The sequence below is a fragment of the Argentina anserina genome, chromosome 5 (assembly GCF_933775445.1).
Source record: "Argentina anserina chromosome 5, drPotAnse1.1, whole genome shotgun sequence".
Taxonomy (NCBI): domain Eukaryota; kingdom Viridiplantae; phylum Streptophyta; class Magnoliopsida; order Rosales; family Rosaceae; genus Argentina; species Argentina anserina.
Genome location: NC_065876.1, coordinates 11,096,916 through 11,117,073, shown reverse-complemented (window position 1 = coordinate 11,117,073; position 20,158 = coordinate 11,096,916). Strand labels below are relative to the sequence as shown.

General features: G+C 37.5%; 3 protein-coding genes and 1 pseudogene across 5 annotated transcripts; 3 read left to right on the top strand and 1 right to left on the bottom strand.

Moving 5' to 3' along the window:
• The first annotated feature begins 2,202 nt into the window (after positions 1-2,202).
• Positions 2,203-3,423, top strand: LOC126795502 (YDG domain-containing protein At5g47150-like). Its single transcript, XM_050522331.1, has one exon. The coding sequence runs from the start codon at positions 2,203-2,205 to the stop codon at positions 3,421-3,423; it is 1,221 nt and encodes a 406-aa protein (XP_050378288.1).
• A 1,360-nt stretch (positions 3,424-4,783) lies between these two features.
• Positions 4,784-7,570, top strand: LOC126795174 (histone-lysine N-methyltransferase, H3 lysine-9 specific SUVH6-like). Of its 3 annotated transcripts, XM_050522014.1 has the most exons (4): positions 4,789-4,905; positions 5,030-5,125; positions 5,742-5,804; positions 5,955-7,570. In XM_050522014.1, the coding sequence occupies exon 4, from the start codon at positions 5,984-5,986 to the stop codon at positions 7,277-7,279; it is 1,296 nt and encodes a 431-aa protein (XP_050377971.1). In that variant the 5' UTR covers positions 4,789-4,905; positions 5,030-5,125; positions 5,742-5,804; positions 5,955-5,983; the 3' UTR covers positions 7,280-7,570. The 3 variants fall into 3 exon arrangements, with proteins under 3 accessions (XP_050377970.1, XP_050377968.1, XP_050377971.1); XM_050522013.1 differs by lacking the exon at positions 5,030-5,125 and having other exon boundaries at positions 4,784-4,905; XM_050522011.1 differs by lacking the exon at positions 5,030-5,125 and having other exon boundaries at positions 4,784-4,905; positions 5,742-7,570.
• A 1,713-nt stretch (positions 7,571-9,283) lies between these two features.
• On the bottom strand, positions 9,284-10,436 carry LOC126795501 (deacetylvindoline O-acetyltransferase). Its single transcript, XM_050522330.1, has 2 exons — positions 9,966-10,436; positions 9,284-9,883 (listed from the first exon to the last, which is right to left on the bottom strand). Exons 1-2 carry the CDS (start codon positions 10,434-10,436, stop codon positions 9,284-9,286), a joined length of 1,071 nt encoding a protein of 356 aa, XP_050378287.1.
• Positions 10,437-17,410: 6,974 nt separating this feature from the next.
• LOC126795500 (monooxygenase 2-like) lies at positions 17,411-18,668 on the top strand (annotated as a pseudogene).
• The last annotated feature ends 1,490 nt before the right edge of the window (positions 18,669-20,158 follow it).

Genomic DNA, 20,158 nt, shown 5'->3' with positions numbered 1-20,158 from the left:
CAATTCTTATGAAGATATCGCCGGAAAGGTGGTTCCGTCACTTCCTTGGTGTGAACGGTTCGCCGGAAATGGAAAAACAGAAAGTTAAAAGAAGTATTTAAAGTAGAGAAATTTATAAAACAAATCAACTGTGATGTGCTGAAAATAGTAAAATAGTAAAAATTCATAAGAAATTATTCAAAATAGAGATATTTAGGAAATAAATGTGACTGATAGTGACATTGGTATGGCATATTTTAGGTGTGTAGGGTAATGATCACCTTCTATTTTTGTGTGAAGAAGATGAGGCAATGCTCAATTTAGTAGAATCAAGTACTTTCATATAAATGGTAACGAGAGTGAATTGGCATAGTTTCTCACTTTATCAGTCAATAAATGTACTGTACAAGTTAGGAATTGAAGTCACGCTTCTCTGCATACCAGTACATGTATCAAGTTAGACCTGCAGTCTATCATCCCATGAGAAGCTGTCATGTAATCCCTATTTTCAAAATTCTAAATACCTTAAATTACCAAAATGACTAGTTGAAGACTTTTTAATTAATTATTAATTAGACATATTTTTCAATCACATTTTTTTAATCTTAACTTTTTAGCTTTTAGGTCTATATAAGTAGATTATTTCTACAAATTTTCAACTAATTTAGTAATCGTTAATGTATCAAAGTAGATTAAATTAGTGAACGAACAAAAATTATCAAACATGAACCGTTCAAGTTCATAATGAGTAAATCACATTTATGAATGTCTTAATAATTTTCAATTTAAACAAAAATTTACTTGAATAAACTATTCATATATATGTCTACAAATTAAACGGTCAAAATATGAATATAAAATTAAAAAGTGAGTAAATCAAAGTGGTCCTCAATAAAATAGTCCGTTGGAAGGAGCTCCTCCTCCTAACCATTTCATTTCGTGCTCAGTGTGATTCTGACGTCACGAAGCCTTGCAGTCTCTTTTCTCCCATGGTTGCCTTGAGCAACTATCTTACCACTTCGTATCCCTTTTCATTGTTCTTCTGCATTTCTGAAATGGTTGAAATTTTGGGTGAGAATGTTGCATATTGTGTTCGAGGGATTAATCGGTAATCTGGTTTGGAGGGCCAGCTCTCCATGTTTCTTTTTGCTTCTTGATCACACTGCTCCCTGGCCTTCACAGTAAGCTTCTTTGTTCCTGGTAGAATATATATCTTGTACGTATAATTCTGCAAATAAAGCTAGTGTATATGTAAGTAGAATATGAAGAATACAGGAGCTATTTAATTAGTTGGGTCTTCTCGGCTAATAGAAACTAAGACCAACTCTTAAGCCTTGACATGATATATATACATGAAACCGGTCAAATTTGAGAGCGGTTCTGTCGAAAGCATAAGTACTGGTTCTTTTCAATTCGTATTCTGTGTTTCACCGACTACGTACCATACTCAATTTGTGACCAAGTTGGGAACTTTTTCACTTGGCTGCCTCTGTTCTTAGTTATAATTACAATGCGTTTATTTCTTACAGTAGTTGAAAGAGAAAACTCATAACCTCTGTTGGGATATAGCTGCAGGGGATGGGTATCAGATTTTTCATTCCATGTCTGTGATAGCTTTTGCTTCTCACAATTGTCGTCTCTGCTTAGCTGAGCAGGTATCAACAGCCTTCAGAATTGGAGTCATTGACTCATTGGAATTACAAAGCCAAATTCCATTGCTCCTGTAATTCTGTAAGTTCCACATTTTGGGATCACTAATTAACAGTATTATTCTTAATTAATTATACTGCATGATGCAATGTACTGAGTTAGGTTGCTACTGTTGTGAACTATGTTTAAACTTTAAACTATGTTTTCGGAATAGTATGTGATTATCTATTGTGAATTGTTTCTGTAGTAAGCTTATATATATCTTTGTTGGGCCCTTGACTGTAGGAGAAGAAATAAAGTCTTAAGTTGTTTGGAGAAAAAATAATTTAGTCCTAACAACATTCTATTTATCTTTACAACAGGCATTGACAGCTTCTGAGATTTCAACCTTTCAAGTGTCAGCTAAATTCCCCAGATTCATCATTCTGTAAGTTCCACATCTACTGTTGCTATCTTTAGGTTTTACTTTGATTTGTTTTGTTAGGCCATTGTGAATTCCTATAGCTTAGTGATTAAATTCTGTTTCTTCAGGTTCTTGAGCAATATATTTCATTACCTAATTGGGTTGTGAGAATGGGGTCAGAGGGAGTATTACAGCATTTAGAATTATTAAGAAGAAGCAAATCGGTAGGCGAACATCGTCATAAGGAAACAATATTGGAAAGATCCGTCTCTTCCCGTTCCAAGTTTCCTGATCATAAAAGGGCTAGAGTCTCAGCCGTTCGTGATTTTCCACCGGGGTGTGGACGTCTTACTGAGTTGACAACTTCAGCTGGTACTTCTGGTGTGGCTAGGAAACATCATGTAGGAGCCGTGCGAGATTTCCCTCCTCAGTGTGGGAGAAGTACAACTCTAGAAGCTAGAAATTTTGATCAAGTGCGGCTGGTTAAGGGTGACAAACCACCACCACCATCAAACACTACAAAGACTAATGTGCAAAAACCAGGAGCTCTGCCGGATGTTAAGCATTCCTATACTTCATGGTGGAGGGGTAAAGTCGCCCAGAGGCCTAAACCAAATGGAGGTACGAGCACAATAAAAAAGCAACCTCAGTTAGATGTTCTGCCACAAAAATCTCAGAACGACCGAGAGAATATTAGAGGAAAGTCTACAAACTTTCGTGCTGCTAGCCTTCGTAACAGTGACAACTCTCTCATTCGGAAGAAAGTGACAGAGACATTGAGTCGATTCAGAGATCTTTGTATCGAGATAGAGCGTAAGAAGTTGAGGGAAGGAGCATCTTCTCCCAGAAGGATTTATTACAAAGCTTTAAAGATGCTCAAGGAAGAAAGAGGATTCGTAAACACAGGATCACAAATCATGGGAGAAGTCCCGGGTGTGGAAATTGGAGATAAGTTTAGGTATAGAGTTGAGCTCACCATTGTTGGTTTACATCGCCAGACCGAAGGTGGGATAGACTATACATATTTTGGTAGGGAGTCGCTTGCTACCAGTGTTGTGGCATCTGGGGGCTATGCTGATGATATGCACGACTTGAACTCCTTAACTTACACCGGCCATGGCGGAAGTGTGATGCATCATAACCTACCTGGACATCAAGAGCTTAAACGTGGAAACCTAGCTTTGAAGAATAGTATCGAAACAAAGAATCCTGTTCGGGTGATATACGGTTCTGATTCTTTAGGTGGAAGTAAGAATTATGTATATGTTGGATTATATTCAGTGGAGAAGTTTTGGAAGGAAATGGGGGGTCACGGAAAGTTTGTATACAAGTTTCAACTGAACAGAATTCCCGGCCAGAGCTCTATATCGCTTGGTAGACATAAACTCTAGCTGAATTGGTGGTGCAACATCATCATATCTAGCAGGCACTTGGATATTTTGCTTGATGTTTCTCTAGTCCATCATCGACACCATTCATATCATCTTCAATTCATTACTAGCTTGTTGTTGATGATGGTCGTTGTAGCAGTTATGTTCCTTGTTTGTTTGATTCTGCTGCTGATTCGCAGCTGCATGTTGTTTCTCATAGAAAATGTGTGATGCTAATTTAGGTAGATTGTCCGCTGTCCAGATTTCGTGTTAGCCATATTGAAAAAAAGAAAGATTAACATTCAACTACTGAACTACTAAAGTACATTGATTTCACTCGTTATATATATAAGTCGCTATAGAAATAGTCTCTTCAACTTCAGCACCATTTGGTCTGATCGCTCAAGTGTTTAATTGAAAAGACTGATTTGAGTTCGGAAGAGAAATCAAGACATTGGCTATGTTCACCCTATGCGCATGACAAAATGAAAATTAAGGAAAACAAAAAAAGAGATGCGACTTGTTTCATGAGTTGTGAATTTTGAGATTGCTGCACTCGAGTCTCGATCATTGCCATCGTGGAAGAACTGGGTGACATAATATGCTATGGAAACCAACTAAAGAACACCAAAATGTCACTATTACTGTTTTGCCACATAAAGCATGGATAGGCGGGCAACACACTTTATGATTGAAGAACCTAAAATGATAAAGTTGATTATCACATGATCGCCATCGAGCTGTCAAACTTGACTCTTAAATCAAGAATGATACGTACAAAGTCTGATTAAAAAATAGGAATCATACAAAGTAAGTTAACTTAACCAAATGGATGAAAAATCACTCTAATAGTCTAAGAAAAAAAAAATTATCTAAATATCGAGTAACAGTTTCAGGCGCGTGTGACGTACATCCCACTAATATTTTTATTTTGTAACTTTTTTTTGGTGCCTCGTGGTGGTAAGGGTAGACATAGACCCATGGAGTTGGTGTCAACGGTGAAAATGTCGCGAGAGAGGTCAAAATGTAAAGTTTAACTAGAATTTTTAAATTTTTGTAGCAAAAAAAATTCTTTAAAGAAAATAAAAAGATATATATGAATAAATAAAGTTGGTAAATATTAGATAGCGTGACTCCATTAATAAGTAACAAATAAAGTAGCCTAGAAAAAAAGCTAAAACAAAGTAGACTTACACTTACTAACCCGTCATGTTAACCCCGTCAACCATTAAAGAGTAAACATGAAGGTAATTGAAATATTATGCAAACGAGAGCGGCTCTAAAGATGGTGAAGATCGGGTAGCGTTGCTAAGTCCATGAGAAGTAGCCTAGAAAAAGCTGAAACAACCTGCTCAAATGACCGAAATGACATGGCCCAATGGTTCGGACAAAAGCTAAATCCCTACTCCAAGTAATTGACTCGTCATTGCAGACTCAGCTGAGTCGGTTTTGGAGTGTACAAGTGCTACTCCACCCTCCATTTTCAGCAGCTCTGCAATTTCGGTGAGTCTCTTTTGCTTCTACGTCTTCCTTTTCCTCTTTCCTGCATACTGAACCAGTACGAATTATTGGGTTTTGTGTTCAACTTGTTGGAAGAGAATGTGTAAAACCTTGTCAAATTGTAAAGTTAGAGTTTTCAGTTTCGAGATTCTGGGAATCGATGGACTACTGCATTGGGGAGCTGAACGAAATGGGTTTTCTTTTCTCTTTCCGGTTCCTTCAGGTTTGATATGAACAGAGCATTAGGGTTGTGTTGAAGGTCTACTTTCAGTGTTTTTTGTAGGTCATGTTTTGTTCTTATGAATATCTCTGTATTTTTTTTTGCTGGTAATCTGGTATAGTTTTCCAGGATTTGCTTATGATAAGTATAATTAGTGTATGATTGTCCAAATTTTGCTTTTGCTTTTTATCCTTTCGTTTCTGGGCTCTTGTGTTATGTTCTTTGTTTGCTGATTGTACAGAAGATAACTGTATTATTTATCTAAGTTTTCGATTAGTATTTGTATTTCAACTCTAGCAAAGTGTCCCACAATGGTCAATTTGGGATCAGACTATATTTGCATTTTTCGACGCTGGGAATCACTTTTTTTTTCTTATAATTGCTGTGCCTCTAAATTCAGTGATTCTGTTAGCAGTTGATGTAAGTAACTTAAGTTTATTGTTTGTGGTTAAGTCCATGTTTATGGATTATTAATTGGACTTAGAAAGGAAGTTTTTGATTGTGACATTAGACACGCAAATATAAACTTATTGTGATCAGATTTAGTTACCACCATCATTTACCCTATGAAGAGGCTGAGACAAATTCTACTTCTGACAGTAGTCTCTTTGTGTAGCAGGTGTTAACAACTATCACATTTTGAGTCAGCGACCAAGCCAGAATACTCTGCATCAGTAATTCTGTAAGTTCCACCTTTTTGATCAAAACAAAAGATATTGGATAATTAGATGAACTGTTTCCTATTTTTTCATGAGGTTTTACTTAGTTTGTACATGTTATACCGTTGTGGATACACGTAGCTTGGTGATTGTGCTGTTTTCTGGTTCTCAAGCATTTCATTCTGGGAGTTGGAAACTTGGAATGATGGTTGTAGAAGGGTGGAAGCAGTTGGAATCATCAATAACAATTGAAGGCCTAAGCGATAGCCATTTTGAGGAAAAATTGGGAAGATCATCCTCAGAAAATGAACACAAGTATAAGCAACCGAGACTCTCTGTTGTTCGTGATTTTCCCCCACAGTGTGGACGGTTTGCAACCTCAGTTGGCACTGCTAATGGCATTGGTATGGACATGACTGTGGCTAGAAGATATCCTCCTCGAAGAACAGTAGAATTGGTTAGGGATTTCCCACCTGGATGTGGAATAAGGATATCTCTCGAGGTCAGGGTTTTTGGTCAAGTGAGAAAATCAGAAGTACATGTTAAAGATGGAGAGTTTCACAGCAGTGAATTGAAATCGAATGTATCCCAAGCCAATGACAGCAATGTCCGAAGAAATTTAGAATGTTCAGAATTGAAATTGAACAAGGTTTCAAGCTTGAAGGCTGTGTCACATCCTTCCTGGTGGAAGGGGAAAGTGGCCTACAAATCTAAACCAGGTGAAGGTATGAGGGGAAGACACAGAGAGATACCTGACTCAAAGTCTCAGCTAGAAAGATCTAAAGATGCTTGGAAAATAAAGGTTGGCTCGGAGACTGGAGGACACAATACTGGAAAGAATAGTCAGGCTAGTTCTAGTAGCAGCCTCCATGATAATAACATGCATGCTATCCGAAAGAAGGTGACAGAGACATTGAATCAGTTCAAAGCTATTTGTAGACAACTGGAATATGACAAGTCAAAGGGAGAAACTTCAGTCAGAAGGGTCGATTTTCAAGCGGCAAAGATTCTCAAGAAGGAAGGGAAACATATAAATACAGGCAAACAAATCTTGGGACCTGTCCCCGGTGTTGAAGTTGGTGATGAATTTCATTACAGGATTGAGCTTAATATTGTTGGCTTACATCACCCGACTCAAGGTGGTATAGATTATGCAACTTTTGGTGGGAAGATGCTTGCAACTAGTATTGTTGCATCAGGGGGATATGCAGATGATTTGCATAATTTGCATTCTCTGACTTACACAGGCCAAGGAGGAAATGTGATGCATCCGGATAAGGAACCCGAGGATCAAAAGCTTGAACGGGGGAACCTTGCGTTGAAGAATAGTATGCCTGCAAAAACTCCTGTTAGAATGATCCGTGGGTTTGAATTGCCAGATGGAAGAACTAAACATTATATATATGATGGACTATATTTGGTAGTGAAGTGTTGGAAGGAAATGGGGCCTCACAGTAAGCTCGTTTTCAAGTTTCAACTAGACAGAATTGTGGATTAGAGCTTGCTTCATAAGAAATAACTTCTTAATCTATTATTACACAACACATTATCTAGCTCGTATATGGATAGTTTCATGGTGTTTGACAGCTGCTGTTCAACTTCATTACCACCAGCTAATAACAGTTCGTGCAAGATGAGGACTTATCCTGCCATCTCAATATCTTCTCTTGATTAATGGAATTTTTGTGCCTTTCTTTGGTCCATTCTCACTACTTGTTGGAAGGCTGTTTTCGTGCAAGTGTTCTAATCCGTTGTACTATGCTTTTGCCACTTATATCTCAGCTTTACTTCTCTTTGACTCGAACAGAACATAAGAGTTTCTTATGAATGTGTGAAGCTATTGTCTTTCCCCATTCCTTTATCTTGAGGTAGTTAAATGACTCAAATCCTCAATCAAATTCTGTCACCTCCGATCTATCTTTCATTTCCTTTCCTCATTCTCAGTTTGACATCAACAACTGTACCACAGTATGTTACCACTTACCAGTAACTATATCCTAGTGTGACAGAATTAATTAGCAAAACACTTGATGCGTACAGTATTAATTCCATTTTTTATTTCTTTTGTTTCAAATGAACAATTTCAGATTATGTTACTCATAACAGCTTGCCTGTGCCTAATTTTGAGGAAAAAATTCCAATGTTTCAAATAACTGATGTTGAACAATTAAGTAACTAACAAGTGGAAGGCAACTGCAAAATGAATGATTCAAGTCATTTAACTAAATATACATGTCACTGATCGATGTCAGTTTCATTCCAGCGCGTGCTGGATCTATGATCGCCTTCTAGGTTGGTTGTTTATGGGACGGTTATGGGTTATGATGAACCAAATCTATTAAGAACGAACGAACTTGTGGTAGTTGAGTCCATGAAGAGATGTGTGGACTATGGAGTATGGACATTGCAGCTCGAGCTTCTTATATTAATTAGGTTAATATTGGATTTAGATCAAATCATAAGGCTATATCACAAATTTAATTCATGTGAGAAAATTTCTTGTTTCTATATCTATAAATGTAGGTGGGAGTTGGGGCCACGTACCAAAATTAATTAAATTATCATAAAAGCTGCACTTCATCTTCAACTGTTACTTTCATGAATTTAATGTATTTTAGATCTTTTAAGGGACACTGTAATTTATTGAAAATTTTAGGGCCCAAAATTACATACAATTACACATTAGTTTTATTTTTTTAAGTACATATTTGTTATATACATATGAAATATGAAATGTGTGTAAAAACAGAAAAGTTGTTAGCAAGTAGGAGACTCGACCGACATTTCGATCATTAGCATACGGTGATGATACACGGCACATTGACACTCGACGTATTCCATACAACCTTCGATTAGAAAAACTAGTACGTTGTTGATGATAACCAATCCTTTTGAGTTGCCTATTGTGCAATTTCTTGTTGCTCAAGAATTGAGTAGTAGTAGTAGTCGTCATTCAAGCTAGGCAAATTGAGTTGTAGTAGTCATTCTGGCTGAGGAAAAACATGCAATAATGTTGTGCTCCAACAAGCTCTGTGTGAGATGAGCCCTTGCCGTTTGCATTGGCTAGTTGTGAATTAGTGTTTCAGAATTTATGTACGCCTCAATAATGGAAGTAATGAATTATCTACTTCCATAATGGAAGTCCCTTCAATGGCCATGCTAATTTCTTTTAATGTTTATCTTCAATTCTTCATGGCATACTGATCCATCAAATGTGACCTGTACTCATTAGAGAATCTGAGCATGTCTTGCGTTTGAAGCTACCCACTAATTGCATGACAGATTAGGCAACATTTTTGCAACTCAAGCTTTTATTGAAATGCCTATGAGGATTTCTAGGTCTTACAGGTTTCCATAGCCACTGTAAACACATCCACAATTATTCATTTTCCAGAAACTTGAACAGGATAAGCTCTGATCAATTCTTCTAAAAGAAAAAAGAAAGCGATTAATCAAATGATATTGAAACAGAAATATAACATGAGGTAATGTATTAGTTTCGTCAATTAGAAACTGTGACAATCACTGAATAAGCACCCTCCCCATCAGCTGAAGATGGAACTGCCAATACAAGTCCACCAGAAATGAATCCAAACCAATATGAAACACCAGCCGGCTTATTCCCTTCACGAAATGCGACCTCCTTAGCCCCGAAAACATCCCATCCCACTTCAGCAATTCCCTTAATTTTCGACTTATCAAGTCCTTCTTTCCGAAAATTCTTGATCCTGATTGCACTGCAGGATGAGCTGTTGATATTCACAAACAGCTTCCCAAAACCAAACTTGCTCTCTGCTTCTTCAACACAGATTTTCAATGCATCGTCGTCATCTAAATCCACATTCTCAGCTGCAACACTGAAAATCATTGTCTTGCCACATTTTTTACTAGGAATAGAAACGAATATATGGTTGGCAGACTTTCCATTTTTTCCAACATTTATGGAATTATAAAAGGGTGTCACAGGTAGTCTCTTGTCTGAAAGCAGATTGTGGTGGATGTCAGCCCATTTCTTGAGAAAATTTTCTTTGAACATAAGATCTGCTAGGACAACACTGCAGCTAATTCCCACTGAACTCCCTCCACACTGAAAATACGTCACCTGAAAAAAAGAGTTGAAGTGATCGAATTAACTATTTCAAAATATTCCAAAGAAAAACGCAAGAAATCAAGTAACCAAGTACCTGAACATAAAAGAGAGGAGAGTACTGAGGACTTTGCTCATCAATAGTTTTCCAAAACACAAGCTCTTCTTCCGTATCCTCCCTACTGTCCTTGTAAGACAGAAACTCAGCCATGGTCATCGGAGAACGACTTTCGACCAGTCTAACGCCGCTGTCATTTCCTATAATCTCCATCTCACCGCTATCATTCACACGAAAACGGCCAGCAAATAGCGGTTGCTCCAGCAAAGCCCTCGAGAGTGACTCCTTGATCCAACCGGCGTGGAGCCAACCTGACTCCTCTTGGCTTGCTTTTGTGTAGTATAAAAGGATGTGCAGGCAGTTTTGGAATATTCCCAAACCTGTAGGATCTGCGGCCGACACGCTAAGTATCGGCCGCGGATCAGTGATCTTATGAGGTGTTATAGTCTGGACGGATTCAATGTGTACTTCATGGAGGAGCATGTTGGTGACACCATTGGAAATTGCCATTTTTGAGAGAGGAACTACTGGAAAACTGTTACCAAAAGGACGATGTAGCACTGGTAATACCTGCACAGGGAATGCCGGAATGGTCGTCCGTGATATTACCTAACATGCCATATATATATGTTTTCGCAATTTCTCATTTTCTTGTCATAAAGGACTTCTATTTATTACACCTGCTGAGTTGTGACAGTTGATGGTTACTTGACGTGGTATTCAACACATTCTTAATCCACACTACTCCTGTGTAGCTACCTTGTGTAGTCTTAATTAATGAAGTTTAAATCTTAAATAATATTAGACATACTTAACGAGACACTATAGCAGTGACATTCCGGAAAGATAACTCACTACTGTAAAACATAAGTACTAATTGTACAGTTTTTCCACTATGTTACCTCCGGAAAATAAATCATACAACACTTAACTTCACCTTATCACTAGGAGGCATCGATCATTTGACAAAACAAGGAACTCGCGACTAATCTAGAGCAAATAAGGCACTAAAAGTGCACACACAGACACGAAACCCGACTACGCCTACATAATTAATGTAGGTACTTATAATGCACATAATTAGGTGCGAACAACTATAAAAGATAAATAAAAAACAAAAGTAAATAAACAGCTCGGGTCAAGGCCCAACCCACAACCTTATTCAGAGAGAGACGACCAGACGACCACCCACTTGACGCCGCATCAACTACAGTTGGCAGACCACCTGGTGCCTTAACCCTCCACATTCACCGGACCGCCGCCCTCTTTGTTGTGCCATCCTTGCCGCTCAAAAGATTTTGTGTCGCTCCTAGCAAATCAACTCCGATCAACCCCACAAAATGCAACCTAGATCGGGTAAATCAAAACCGATCCAAGCCGCACCGCCAAGGACTCGTCTTCACCACTCCCCCTTCGTCCCAACACCGAATACTCCAATCGGCGATTTGCCCAGCGAGGAACAAAGCTACACACAGCCACCCATGTGATCTTTCTCTCCCTAACAACAACCACAAGTCTGATCCAATTTCACAATGAGGGGATCAACCCACACTGAGCCGACAACGCCCATCCGACGATTGTGAGATCAATGCCGAACAGGGAACCATATCCTTTTTTTTACCTAGCGCATGTCAAAAGGTATATATATATATATATATTGTCTTCAAATGAGGTACAAGTTTTGTAATATCCCAATTTTTCAAGTAGGTCAAATTCTATTTTTCTTTGAAAATATAAAATATATATCGTCATGAGTTTGCCATATTTTTCGGTGCATTTTTCAGAGCCTTAAACTATTTTTAACAAATTTTCAAAATTAGCTCGAAATAAGGTTTCGTGACGTTGTGTCACATTTTTATTGGTTGTTGGTTATTTTTTCTTGGAGATCAAGATCAGCATTGCCACATGGTCTGAGTTTGGGCTAATCAACTTCCTTGCTCGACACTTGGCATTTGGAGAAGAAGCAATCTCTATGTTTTTGACAAGTGTCGTTGTCTATTGGCCACTACCCTTAAACCAACTCTTTCATATCGGCTAGACACCCCTATATGTATGTGTTTTGCCGACTCTCTTTCTACTTTTTTATTATTATTTTATTAGTTTTTGCGATGAAACTTTCACATATCATAACTTTTACTCCGTAACTCGGATTCGTAATTCATGAGTGGCTACGGACTAGTATCGAAATTCTCTTTCTATCTTAGAGGTTTGAGCTAGATCTAATGGTGATTTCTAGAATGATCATCCTAGGAGGTTCAATTTATGGTCTGGATGACGATTTGTATTCTCGAGGTGAGTGGTTTTTGTAATGTGTTCAAATATATTTTTTTAATATTCGAAAAACATGATTTTGATCTATTTATGAAATATCTCTCTATTGTAAAGTGAAACATCTCGATTTGTGAAGTGTGTTGGATTATATATATTACGGTGTTAGATCTATTGTTTGACTAGTTGTATAACATGTGAACTTCTTAATTGGGTTATGTCCAAGTAAGGATGTGACACACAGATGTATATGGTATTAAGGTCATTAGATGACTTGTGGGGATCACTAAATTGAAGGATAATTAATAAAAATGGATTATGCGATGTGTCATATTGTTGTGAATTGTGTGTATATGATATATTATTTTTATATTGTGAGTAAAATGACATGACTTTACTGGCATATTACATTTCCCACTCAATAAGCTCATGGTTTTGCTCACCTACCCATTTATACTCTTTTTACAGAAAAGTATAGATCTTGTATAGTTAGGAAGGGAATAGATGAGCCTAGATGAAGAACCTAAAAAGAAGTTGTATTTTATTTTTACTTACATTTTGCACTGTAACATTAAGTTGCTCCTCAGGACCAGGGCGTGACAAGTTTAACATTTTATTTTATGTTTGATAAAATAGAGTTTAACCAGCCTTAAATGTACAAGGATATGTACGTTCACTACTAGAAATATAGCATAAGCGTACATTTTTTAAATGTTCCCTTTGGTATATATAGGCACATATATATGTTCCCTTTTAGCTATAGAGACACATAACACAAATGTGCCTTTTGCTAGTGTTTCTATTACTAACTTGGACACTTAATTCATGTGTCCCTAAATATTTATGTGGACCTCATGGTTTCTCATACTAGAAAGTAGAATATAAATACCATACATTTGTACAAATACACTTCACCAATTGGGGACACTTTAGCTAATTGTCCCCATTTGACTTTATTTTTATTTCTTTTGCACCACGTCCCCTCCCCTAAATAGGGACTAGACTGAAACCAAAATCAGTAATTTTATGATAGATATTAATTATCAAACGTAAATGATATAATAGGAATTTTAATCAAACAAATGCTAAATGCCTAACTGAAAATTGTGTTAGTTGCCTTATGAATGCTGGTCATTCTTAGAGTCGTGCTAACAAATGCTATTATATGGTAGTTGTACAATGTAGCAACAGATATCAGAATGATCATAGTAAATATTTCCAGTATCAGGATCTAACATTCTTCCAACAACTATATCAATAAAAATATCTTCAAGAACCTGCATATTAATACAAGTTGAAAACAATTCCAATCAACTCCAATTCGACATACAAAAGCAAACAATGTTTCTCAATAACAATCAAAGCAATCGAAATGAAAAAAAAAGGAGTCCAAAGAGTGGACTAGCTACCTTAACAAGATGAAAATGCAGAGCCAAGGCTGTTGCTCCCTTTTCTGATCCAAAACCAAGCTGCTAATCCACCAATCTGTGTAGCTACAACTCCAGAAATCCAACTTGTTCAATAAACTCAACCCAAAATTCCTCCAGAACCTTAAGGAAGTCCTCTTGTCGCCAGAAATCCAAGAAGACAGTCGCCGAGTTGGGGGTTTTTACAACAAGAGGAAGAGCATATAAACAAAATAAAGGAAATTAAGACATATTTTTAGGAGAATGAAAAATGAGTTGGTTTTTCGAAGGAATTGATTCAAGCTTACTATATGGAAGTGCACAAGCTCGTAGGTGCTCAATGAATCGCCAGAAGGAGGAAACTCGAAGGTGGAGCATGACTGCGGCATTGAAACAGAGAAAGAGGAAAATCCAAATCAAACTGAGAGGAGAATCTAAGATTTACCAGAGAAGGAGGAAGGAGACTCGTCGGAGCTCAAGGTTTCGCCGGAGATGGACACAATGATTTCTAGTAAGATGGAGGTGAGAGGGTTGCGGCCTGCTCTTTTGATACTTTGAGGGGTTTTGATCGGAGTAGCATGGAGATTCGATCTAGTGCAGTGGTGTGGTGTGGCGATGGCCGGAGGAGGCCTTGTCATCTCTGATAAGGGAGGAGGAAGAGGTGAACTTGGGAAAGAAAAGAGAAGGAAGAGGAAAAAAGAAAGAAAAAAAAATGAAGGGTGTGGCCGAAAGTGAAAGAAGAAAAATAAAAAACTAGGGTCTGATTCTGAAATTACAATCTTATCCTTGTGAAAACTTTAATCCAAATTTTGGTGCTTAAACTTTAGTTGCTAACAACTCTTACATACGATAACTGTTTTCCACGTGCCACATGTCTACGAACTCGTAGTAACGAGCTCTACGACTTTCATGAGGGAAGTTTCTAAAGATAAGCACTGAGTTAAAAGTCAACTCTTGAACCATAGCAACTTAATCGATATTAAAACTTTTAAATCCCGACACCCCTACCACTTTGAACAAGGACTATGTAATGTTGTAGAACAACGATTTCCACATATGAACATTTAAATAATTTTTATTCACAAATCTCGAACTAGGGTTTCAAAAATTGGGACTTTTCTCAATTTGGTTATTGTTTTACGGTTCACAGGTTAAGGTAATAGAGAGTGAAAAAGATGATCTCATGATTTATGAATCTGTTTTGGGTATGATCGGGTCAGAATCGGGTTCTCGGTGTTGGGGAGGGAGGCAAAGGAAAGAAGCTACATAGCACGGAAGCTTGGTTGGACGACCGATTCCCGCTTCGGAAGCGGAAGCGGAAGCGGAAGCGCTCGGAAGCGCTCGGAAGCGCGATTCCGGAAAAGGTAGGTTTGGGAGCGCGGCGGAAGCGTTGACTTCCGAATTGGAAGCGCGGCGGAAGCGTTGACTTCGAAATTGGAAGCACGATTCCTTCCTTACCTCTATTTCATCAATCAATGTCTTGAGACTATTTTTGTCATCTCATCTTCTTTCAATTTCGTTAAGCGATTAAAGATGAATAACATCAATCGATCTAATATGTGTCAGAAAGAAGGGGGAGAACTGGGGAGAGATATCAAGAAAATCTAGATGAGAGAGAGAGACAGAGAGAGAAGACGGTGAGTTGTGATTTGTGAAGAGATGAAAAAAATCCAAATGAGAGAGAGATAGAGAGAAGATGAACTTTTTTTTTAATCAATTTCATCTAGTGATGTCTTTTTGATTTGCACGTGCCCAACACCTTCAAACTATGTAGTACATTCTTTTGTTTGAATTTTGAAATGAAGCTTTAATAATGTTATAATCAAAGATAATCATGGTTTAGAAAATAAGTTATTAATAGTTATCAAGTTATTTGAACACTAGATAAAATAATTAAAAAATAAAAATAGTATATAATATATATATATTATTTCGACGCTTCCAAAACGCACCCGCTTCCTTAATTTTTTTTAAAAAAAAACGCTTTCGCGTTTCCAAACGCTTCGCTTCCACGTACCCGCACCCGATTCCATGCAGCATAGGAAAGAAGGCTCAGGGTGAAGGTGAGAGTGAGAGTGAGAATAGACAAAAGAAAATGTTGTGAAGCATTGTTGGTATTAGCTGAATATTATTCCAACAGTCCAAATTCATAGAATAATATATATATATATATATATATATACATGTATCAATGTATACTATCAAACATAATACATACAAAAATGGACATATAAATGTCCCTAAACACAAGTATACACCCACTTCAAAAATTGAAGGACACATGATTTGTGCCTACTAGATAATTTTGGGACACAAGCTAATATATGTCCCTAAATGAAAATATTTAAGGACCATAGTTTAAATGTCCCTAAATTAAATGTCGCCAAGCCTCTATTTCTAGTAGTGGTTGTACTCAAAGAAGTTGTGAGACTAATGCGCGTCGAGAAAAGGCTTCCTCCCCTGACCTAAATATATTGAGATCAAGGTTCCAATATTCCAATGAGTTTTAGGGTTCTACTTTGTAAAAAAAAAAACTATCTATTAGAAAAAAAAATAAACCTAGTACATGAGTGTGTGAATAGCATCATCCATTACTTTTGAGATAACTACTTTAAAATATCTTCTTCCTACATTTAATTTCAGAATTACTCTGAGCATCTTCTTTCTCCAAATATTCATGCCTCAGCTGAAGCTACATTTACTACAAAACCATAACGTATTACCCATGACACATTGATATCTTCTCCAACTTTTCCCATCAGAAATGGGTTAATTTGCATAAAAGCATTTTCAACGAGGACCATCTTGTTAAAAATTAGTTGAGAACTTATTTAATTAATCAACTTATCGATCTCATATTTAAATCTCGACTGTTTAGTTTATAAATATATAATTGTTGTAAATTGTCATCCAATTTGAAAAATAGTTAAGACATTCATACATGTGATTTACTCGTTATAAACTTGAAGGGTTCATGTTTGACAATTTTGATTCGTTAATTAATTTAATCTACTTTAATACTTAAATTAACTGAAATTTATATAAGTAATTCACTTATATAGACATAAAATATAAACGGTTATGATTAATAATTAATAAAAAAGTTTTAAACTAGACTTCAACCAGACGTTCCTTGTTAGAAAACCTCCCAAATTTGCATCGATGCACGGAACGAAGTGTATGGTATGTAATGTTATTTGAAAATCCACTTGCCCCTCCTCCAGAGCCTCACATATTTGAGGTAGTAGCGTACGCTACGGAACGAAAAATGTGATAGAAAACTTTACAGGGTGTTATGGCGTCGGTCCATACATGTATAAAACAGTGTTAGTACTTGATATACGAATGCCACGACGTTCACCTAAATAAATGCAAAACTGGAATAGGGGACTAACTGCCCTCTACCCCAAAACCTACGGTCTCTATTATCAAAGTGTATAATCAATTTTGGGGGCACAATGTGTAGTTATCCATCTTGTCATATGTGAGGTTGCAGTTGTGCATTGACCCTATAATTGACATACATAAATAAGAGTGATATCTGTAAAGGATATTGTCGTCTTGATTTGTGTTTATTTTTTTCTTTCTTCCTAATAGTGTTTGTCATATTGTCAAAATTGGTCACAACTCAAAAAAGAAAAAATATCATTCCCGGGTAAAATCGCATCCAAATGGCTACACTCCATTTCATCACATCCACTAGGTTTCCATGGCAGATTGGCTGACCAACACATCCTCCTTCACTCTCCAACTCACTCATACTATCACTCCTCGATCTGCAAGTTACACATTAACACAATCTGACCAACAATGGCAATAGGCTCTTTGTTACTAGCGCACCACAGTTCACCATACCATTCTCAGACTCACCATTGGCTCCAAGCTCCTACCATAGCGAGAACCAAACCCTTTGATTTATCGATCATCAGAGCTCAATCTGTTGCCCGCAAGGAGGAGATTGACATAGTTGGTGCCGGAATTGCAGGCCTTGTCAGATTGTCAATCCATTTTGTTTACAAAACTTTGCTAGGCAAACTTCCCAATGTCCGACAATATGGGTGGTAATTGGTAAGAGTGTTACAAGTTGCAAGTATGAATACTTTTGTTTTCTAATAAATAGTTTGGAATTTTAGGCTTGGAATTGGATCATTGGTGCTAGAAGCAGAGTCACTTCGAACCAGTGGAACTTCACTAACCCTCTTCAAAAATGGTTGGAAGGTTTTGGATGCACTTGGAGTTGGAGAAGATCTCAAAACCCAATTTCTTGAAGTCCAAGGGTACGGAAATGTTCTATATCTAAGTGGATGGGATTCCCCGAGCCTAAGTATGCAGGGCATTGTGCTCTTCGTGGCCTTGCATTCTTTCCCGGTGGCCATAAATTTGAACCAAAACTGAATCAAATCTATGGAAGAGGGCAGCGTGCCGGAATTGTTCCTATTTCTCCTACAAAAGTCTACTGGTTTGTCTGCTTCAACATGCCATCTCCAGGTACTCTACTTGGTCTGAACTCTGAAGCTTCCATCGTGGTCTCCAGGTAATCTGCTTCAACGGTGTGAACTACTTTCATTACTGACCCAGCTGTGCTAAAGAAGCTAGCTAGAGATTTGGTAACAAACTGGCCTTCAGACCTATCAGACATCATAGACCATACACCGGATGACACAATCAGACGAACACCACTAGTAGACCAGTGGCTATGGCCATCCATCAGCCCTCCGGCTTCAGCAGGAAGAGTTGTGCTGGTTGGAGATGCATGGCATCCAATGACTCCCAATCTTGGACAAGGTGCCTGTTGTGCTTTGGAAGATTCAGTAATTTTGGCACGAAAGCTTGCAGCGGCAATCGAGTCAGGACCAAAATGCTCTCAGCTCATATGGAAGTGAAAGATGGCCGCGAATCTTTCCTCTAACGATTCGGGCAAATCTCATTGGGTCAATGCTGCAATAAAAATAATCCTGTTGTGTGTTCCGTACGGAACAATGTCATCATTCCAAAGTTCATTCAGCTAGGACCAATATTGGAACACACAAATTTTGACTGCCAACCTCTACAGAATCAAGTTGTGTGATGTTGGGGGAACTCAACACCTCTAGACTTATATAAGTATAGGTCAGTGAAACCTAAGGGATAGGAAAAACTGAAAATGCTTGGAAGTTCCTCACTGTTATTGTATATTTCACCTTTTAGTATGCACCAGCTGTTTATTTGCCTACTCCATATACTTCTGTACTAGGAATTTAGAGATTTATAAAGCAGCTACTCATGCTAACAGGTTATAGTCGCATCATGTAAGCTAATCTTTCAAATTGATTCATCTAGATAGTAGTCAATGAAACAAATCAAAATTTATATGGCACAGCAGGCTCATTAATCAAGTAAAAATAGTGCTTAATCTAATCAAAGTACTGTAAGGGAATACAATTCTGCTATTTCCCAAGAATAGCTATCCTATATGAATGCTACTTTCTGTGAAAATCCTATGATATTCAAATTTTGTTTAACACAAACTAAATTATCTGGGTCATAAATTTTATCCTTACATTCACATATAGATTGCTGACAAGAGCTTCTTCCAGAGTAAGGGGCTACTCTAATAATCTTGGGGCTTATAGATGCATAAAATGTCTAATTCCAAGCTGTCCTTCACCATCAGCATGAATCTTCATAACCATCATGCTGCAACAACTGAGTCACGTAAATCTCTTAGGATATATTGTTTAAAAAAAAAACTTCGTATTTACTCATACAAGCCCCCCAAAAACCAAATAATAGTGACTACAATGAAATTCCAAACACTTCTTTAGTTGTATGATCATAACTAGAAGCAATGAAGCTTCCACATGTTCCCTACATTCTGAATAGAATGACAGACAGATGCATAACAGTTTCACGGAAGCAGTAGAAGCAAGTTCTTATTCGAAGGGATATCACAGGCCTAAAACATTTTTGAAGCTTACAACAAGCACTAGAAGCCTACAGCAAATCACAACAGTTTCTTCTTAAGCATACATTGTTCACATACATTTCTTAAGTATGTTCCAAAATAACAGTTCTTGTTAATCCCGCAGCTTGATGATGATTCCCTAAACAAAGCTTCGTCTCTTCGAAAAAAAATTGATAAATCACTTTTCAATATATAAGTATAAGAACACGCTTGGCGACAAATATCGAACAGTTGGTCCACTGAAGAACTATCCAAAAGCAAACAGCTTCATCTTCAAACCCAATCAGTTCAAACTACAGTTGAAGTTCTAACTTCCAACTTGAACTAACAAAGAACCAAGTCATTATCTAAATAACTACATCCACACATCTCAAAGAGTGTTACAACTTACAACTACAAGACAGAAAAGTAAGACAAGAGATGAGGAAGACGGACATGATTGTAATTGTGTACCTGGATTGGAGAAGAACCAGAGGATGATGGCACAGAGAGCGAGGATGAGAGGTATTAAGTGGATGACGTTCTCTGCGGACCTGATGCGAGAACGTTCTCTCTTGGCGGCATGAGATAGGGGATCGTATGTGGGCAGATCCACGTCATGATGGTGGTGGTGC